This window comes from Sciurus vulgaris (assembly GCF_902686455.1).
Source record: "Sciurus vulgaris genome assembly, chromosome: 2".
Lineage (NCBI taxonomy): Eukaryota > Metazoa > Chordata > Mammalia > Rodentia > Sciuridae > Sciurus > Sciurus vulgaris.
This window is the reverse complement of record NC_136462.1, coordinates 81,999,218-82,006,184: the sequence shown is the minus strand read 5'-3', so window position 1 is coordinate 82,006,184 and position 6,967 is coordinate 81,999,218. Positions and strand designations below refer to the sequence as shown.

Genomic DNA, 6,967 nt, shown 5'->3' with positions numbered 1-6,967 from the left:
CTGTCTCATTCCACCATTTTTCATACCCCTTTCCCTCTCATTTCCTTCTACATAATCTAAAGTTCCTCCATTCTTCTCTCACTCCCCACCCCCTCCCCCACAAAATAAATTTCTTGGGAATCAATCTAACAAAAGAGATCATTCAGATGATAATTGGGATTTTAATTGGAATTGCATAAAATCTGTATATCACCTTTGGTAATGTGGCCGTTTTGACAATATTAATTCTGTCTATCCAAGAACATGGGAGATCTTTCCATCTTCTAAGGTTTTCTTCAATTTCTATCTTTATCGTCTGTAGCTTTCATTGTAGAGGTCTTTCACATCTTTTGTAAGACTGATTCTCAAGTATTTTATTTTGTTTTTTGAGGCTTGTTAGTGGAGGTTTTTCCTAATATCTCTTTCAGAGGAGTCATCAATTACAAATATAAATGCATTAGATATGACTTGTATTCCTGGTCATTTTGGCTTAATTTTGGTTTTCAACTTGACTTGGTTTCTCCTTTGATTGGCTTTTCCTTTAGGGTAGTTCCTCCCTTTGCTGACTTGTATTGTTGTTTTTACTTCTTCCTCATGGAATATTTTGCTGAAATGTCCTGTAGTGTGGGCCCTCCACTTGTAAATTCCTTTAACTTTTGTTTATCATGAAAATATTTCATTTCATTATCAAATCTGAAGGTTAGTCATTCTGGGCATAAGACTCTTATTTGGCATCCATGTCTTTTCAGAGTCCAAAATAAATTGTACCTGGCCCTTCCAGCTTTTGTGTCTGGGCCTAGAAATCCACTGATATCTGTACTGGTTTACCCCCACATGCAATCTGACGCTCCTCTCTCGCGGTCTCCAAAATCCTATCTTTATTCTGTATATGAGGTTTTTTCATTTTAATGTGCCTTGGTATGGATCTGTTGTAACCTTGTGCATTTGGTGTTCTTCAAGCCTCTTGTATTTGATTTTCTGTTTCATTTTTCAGGTTTGGGAAATCTTCTGACTTTATATCGTTGAATAGGTTGTTCATTCCTGTATCTCTGTGCCTTCCTCAGTCCCATAATTCCAAAATTTGGACTTTTCATGATATCTGATCATTCTTCGAGGTTCCACCCACAATCTCCCACCATCTTCTCAGTTTTGTCAACTCCATTTTCAAGATTAAATATTTTGTCTTCATTGCCTGAAATTCTGTCCTCCACAAGACCGGTTTCATTGGTGATGTCTTCCATCAAGTCCCTAACCTAGTTTATTGTTTCTTTTGTTTCAAGAATTCTGTTTGTTTGTTTGTTTTTTCAGAATCTCTGTCTCTTTATTGAACTGCTCTTTTGCTGCCTGTATTTGCTCTCCTAACTATTTTTTGGAGTGATCATGCATTGCCTGAATTTTCTCTCTCATCCCATCCCTTGCTTCACAGATTATTTTAATTATGTACATTCTAAACTTCTTTTCTGCCATTTCTCATGCCATGCTGTCATCAGATTCCATCAAAATAGCATTTTTGTTTGTTGGGGACACTTTCTTCCCCTGCTTTTTAATATTGTTCCTGTATTTTCCCCTGTAGTAGTGAAGATCTGAGGAATTGCAGCTTCCCCCCTGTAGGCTTATTGTAACCCTGCAGGTTTACAATACCTCTCCTTTGAGGGGAAGATCAATATTAGCAGCACCTGATACAAACAGTATGCAGCCCTACAACAGGTAGCCCCTATAAAGATTAAAAAAATAAGTTACCTATTATAAAGTCAATGTTGTTAAGTTGAAAAGGGCATTACAACAAAAGAAGGCCCAGTTTCCACCGAATACATGATCTGATTTTGTCTCTAGTAGTGGGTTGAGTCACAAAAACTATAAAATGCAGTCAGTTATCCCAATGCAGTCATTGACATTAGTCTTATGACAGGTTTGTTCTGTAGGTAATGGCCCCATTATTCTAAATTAACTTAGCCTATTATATTACAATTGGTAGTATCTGTCAGGATAGTGATTTAATACATTATTTAAAAATCTTAGAATTTATGTCATTGATCTAGCAATTGCATTTTAAGGGTTCTATGGAAAGATAATCTATGTATAAAGATATAGTTGTATGAATACTTTTAACAACCTTATTTTTAAAGTAGTAAAAATAATCCAAATGTCCAACATAGGATTTTGGATAAATGAACTACGTGACAAAAATCTGGCATTAAAAGACATGTTGTAAAAGAATACTAATTATGTGCAATCTAAAACTCTAATGTACAAAGCTGCTCCCCCTGACCTTTCCGGTGCATCCATTTTCCCCGCCTCTCAACTACTATCAGTCTGTGAACATCCTAGCTAGCTATTGGTTCATCAGTCAGCTTGCAAGTATCCTTCTCCGTTATTGGTCCCCTGTTAGCCTGGTGCAATTCAACTGCTTTACTGTAGCTACCCTGCCATCTTTTCTCATCCTTCTGTCTCTCCTCTTCACTTTCTCTATCCTCCCAATATGGATACCCTGTATTTCTTTCTGTTGCCTAACTACTCTGGCTAGGACATGCAGTATTATGTTTGAATAGTAGTGGTAAAACTATGAATCTTGCTCTTCATCTTAAAGAAAAACCTTCTAGCTTTTCACCATTGAGTATGATGTTAGCTTCAAGTTTGCCCCATGTCACCTAATTTTTTGAGTTTTATAACAAAAGGAATTTGTTATAAAAGGTATTTGAATTTTGTTGAAAGATTTTTCCGCATGTGTTGATATTAATTAACTCTGTCCTTCATTCTGTGAATGGGATGAATCCCACCTATAGATTTTCATCTGTTGAACCATCCTTGCATCCCTGGAATAAATTCCACTTGATGATGGTGAATGATCAATTTGATGTGCTGTTGATTTCAGTTCATTAGTATTTTGTGGTGATTTTTATATTTACATTCATCAGGAATACTGATGCGTAATATTTCTATTGTGACTTTGGTATTAGGGTAATGTTGGCCTTGAAAAAAAATGAGTTTGGAAATATACTTTTTTGGCAATTTTTTGGGAAAGGTTTGAGCAGATTGAGATTATTTTTTCTTAAAAAAGTTCAGTAGTATAGCCATCAGGTCCAGGGTTTATTTGGTGTAAGTCTTTTTATTACTGATTCAATCTCCTTATTCTCTATTATCTGGTCATGTCTTAAATTTCTTCATGATTCTGTCTTGGCAGGTTGGTAGGAATTTATCCATGTCTTCTAAGTTATCAAGTTATTTGATAAATAACTGTGTATAGCAGTCTCATAAGATTCTTTGTTCTTCTGTGCTATTAGTTGTAGAATCTCTTTGATCATATTTTATTTCATTTTTTGTGTCTTTTAACTTTGTTTCTTCATACAGCTAAAGGTAGTACAGCTATACTTGTTGATTTGGTTTATCTTATAAAAAATTCCAGTTTTCAGCTTTGTTGATCTCTATTATTTGTCTCTGTTTCATTTGTTTCTACCATGATATTTTTTAGCCTTCTTCCTTTTACTGTTTTTGGCTTAATTTGTTCTTTCTTTTCTAGTTCCTTGAATTTTAGTATTAGGTTGTTGGAGAACTTTCTTCTTCTTTTTTCTGATGTTGATACTTACTGCTATAAACTTCTGTCTTAGAACTGTATTTGCTGCTTCCCTTTAGTTTTGATATGTGTCCATTCCATTTGTTCATACATTTTAAAATTTCCCTTTGGATTTCTTCCTTGTCCCATTATTTATTTAGGATCATAATATTTAGTTTTCATGCTTTTGTAAGTTATCTTAAAATCCTCTAGTTTTTGAATTCTCATTTCATACCAATATGGTCAGCATAGACCACATTGAAATTATTTAAAGCTAAAAGTTCACAGGACTTGTTTTGTGGTTTAACATACAACTATCCTGGAGAAGGAGTTACCTGCCCTTGAGATCAATGTGTGCTGTGATGCTATTGGATCGAATTTTCTGTGTGTTTTTTTTTAGGTACATTTGCTTTCATTGTAGATTAAGACTGATGTTTCTTTATTGATTTTTTGTGTGCACGATATGTCCATTGTTGAAAGTGTAGTAATGAAGTCCCTTATCACCACTGTATAACATTCTGTCTCTCTTTTCAAAATCTTCCCCTAAATATTAGGTGCACATGTATTAAAAATTGTTATGGTGTCATGAATTAACCATTTTACAATTATGTAATGACCTTCTGCATTTCTTCATACACTTTACATATGTAATTCATTTTACCTATCTAAGCATAGCCACCTCTCTCTCTCTGCTTTTATTTGTACACATCTTATGATTATATACTCTTTAAGTGAATAAATATTCAACTTCTATTCACATAAGAAATTATACTTTTATTCCACACCTCCCCATACTTCTTATGGGAAATGTAAAATATATAAAATGTTTTTCTTACATATTTTATGTTTTCTTTAATATCGTTAGTCCTTCAACACATTTTAGATTTTTTAATGATTTCAACCATTCTGTGATATTTCAAATTTTATTGATTTTCTGAATTTTTTTTATCATTGTTTAATCATTTCTGTCTCTAAGTAAGTTTGCTCAGCTTCCATAAAGCTATACTTGTGAATTCTTTGCCTGGTGGTCCATAGGTCTCCATTTCTTTGGAGACAGCTACAGGGAAAAATTTTGTATTCATTTGCTAGAGGGAAATCTTCATGATTTTTTATGTTTCTTCTTGTCTTAAGTAGATTCTGTGCATTTCTTGGAGCACTCAGCACTTTTAGACTTTATGGACTTAGTTCTGTGGGAAAAGATCTTACTCTATATGAGGTTGTAAAAAAGTGATTAAAATGGGATAAACTGTCCTGGCTAGCATGAGGGGAAAACAGTACAGTCTCTTTTGACTTTGTCATCTGAAGTCAGCATTGAAGAGTGTAGCAGGGATCTTTGATGACTAACAGTTGAGGTATTTCCCATGGTGGAAACTGTCTGTTGGCAGTGACTGTTGAAGTTCTCTGAGAGTCTTAGTTTCCTACCTGAGATCTTGAGACTTAGAGAAGCCCTCTTGGCATTGAGTCTGTTCTCATGGAGTATTGTGATAGTCATGGCATGAGTATTTGATAAGTGATGTTCTTGGGAAGCCATGGAACTAAGGCAAGAAGCACGAGCATGTATAGATCTGTTTTCCCAAGTAGCCATGACAGAAAACCAAACTTGGGCCCACAGTGACTGCCGCATCACTCAAACTGTACAGAAAAATATGACCAACATTCAAAGGATTCCCTGTATTCCCACCCATCCAGAGCCATCAGAATGCCAGAATAAAATATGTATCTACCAATCTGCTTTGAAGAACAAGTAAGTCTTTGACAATTATTATAACTCAGTCAACATCATTTTAAAAATCAATAACAACTTATCTATCAATTTTTATATTGATGAATCAAAGTATGCTAGAATATCTGACTTCTATAATTTTTTTTTTATTTTCTTACCTCTATATGACTCCAGTGACTCTCTTTTAAAGAAACCTTTAAAGATTTGAAAACTACTGTTTCTCTTCAACTATATTTTTAATCTAAGTATCCTTTCTGGAATTCACAAATGCTCTCCAGAGTTTCCTCATGGCTGTCTTCATTTCTTTGTTTCGTAGAGTGTAGATAAGTGGATTCAAGATAGGGGTAATAATGGTATAAAATACAGCAAGGAACTTATCCACAGAGTGGTTGCTGAAGGGCCAGACATAGATGAAGATGCATGGACCAAAGAAGAGAATTACCACAGTGACATGAGCTGTCAAAGTGGAATAGGCTTTGGACTGCCCAGTAGTAGAGCTTCTCCTGATGGTCATGAGGATCACACTGTAGGAAATAAGCAAAATGAGAAAACAACTCATGGAGAGCATGCCACTGTTGGCAACAATGACTATCTGTACAAAATAGGTGTCTGTGCATGCAAGTTTGCTAACCAGAGGGAGATCACAGAAAATGCTGTCCACCACATTGGGACCACAGAAAGGCAAGTTTACTGCAAATGGTAACTGGAGTCCTACGTGAAGCAGACCTGAGCACCATGACATGACTACAAGGAAGACACACATTTTGTTGCTCATGATGGTCATGTAGCGTAGGGGCTTACAAATGGCCACATATCTGTCATAGGCCATGGAAACCAATAGTAGCATTTCAACATCACCCAGCATATGAAGAAGAAATATCTGAGTGAAACAACTAGCAAAAGAAATAGTCTTCTTGTGTTTTACCAAGTTCACAATCATTTTAGGGGTGGCAAAGGAAGCAAGGGTCATATCCACAAAAGAGAGATTTCCAAGGAGGAAGTACATGGGAGTATTCAGGTTTGGGGTAAGAAACACCGTAACCATAATGAGAAGGTTACCTAGAACGGTTACAGCATAGATAACTAAGAAGAGTGCAAAGAGAATAAATTCTGCATCCTTGAAGCTGGTCAGTCCCACCAAAATAAATTCTGACACTTGAGACTGGTTTAATAGTTCTGCGGATTCTGCCATGCTGCCTGCTCTTGGATGACCTGTGGAGAGAAAGAAGAGATGACTCAGACCATGGACACAGCAAAGCTTTTTCATTCCTCTGGGTTTTTCAGCATGACTCAAAAGCACAGAAAACAAAAGTAAAAGTAGACAAATGTGATTTCTTCAAACTAAAAAGCTCCTGCACACCAAAGGAAACAATCAACAGAGTGAAGAGACAACCTACTGAACAGTAAAAAGTACTTGCAAACTATAAACCTGATAATGGATTAATATCCAGAATATATAAGGAACTCCAAAAGCTCAATAACTTAAAAACATATAACTGATTAAAAGACAGGCAATAGATATATCTCACAAGAAGATAGACAAATGCCCAACATATATATGAAAAAATGTTCAACATCACTAGCCATCAGGCAAATACAAAATAAAACCACAATGAAATATTGATTCACAGCAATAATAATGGCTATTAAAAAATACTAAAGATAAAAAGTACTGGTGAGGATAGAGAGAAAAAGGAACTCGAACACATTTTAGA

The 6,967-nt window shown here is 35.3% G+C and overlaps 1 protein-coding gene across 1 annotated transcript; it reads right to left on the bottom strand.

The window, feature by feature from the left end:
* Window positions 1–5,493: 5,493 nt before the first annotated feature.
* Window positions 5,494–6,444, bottom strand: LOC306653374 (olfactory receptor 4K17-like; the record flags this gene model as incomplete). Its single annotated transcript, XM_079126376.1, has 1 exon — window positions 5,494–6,444. The coding sequence occupies one exon, from the start codon at window positions 6,442–6,444 to the stop codon at window positions 5,494–5,496; it is 951 nt and encodes a 316-aa protein (XP_078982502.1).
* Window positions 6,445–6,967: the final 523 nt, after the last annotated feature.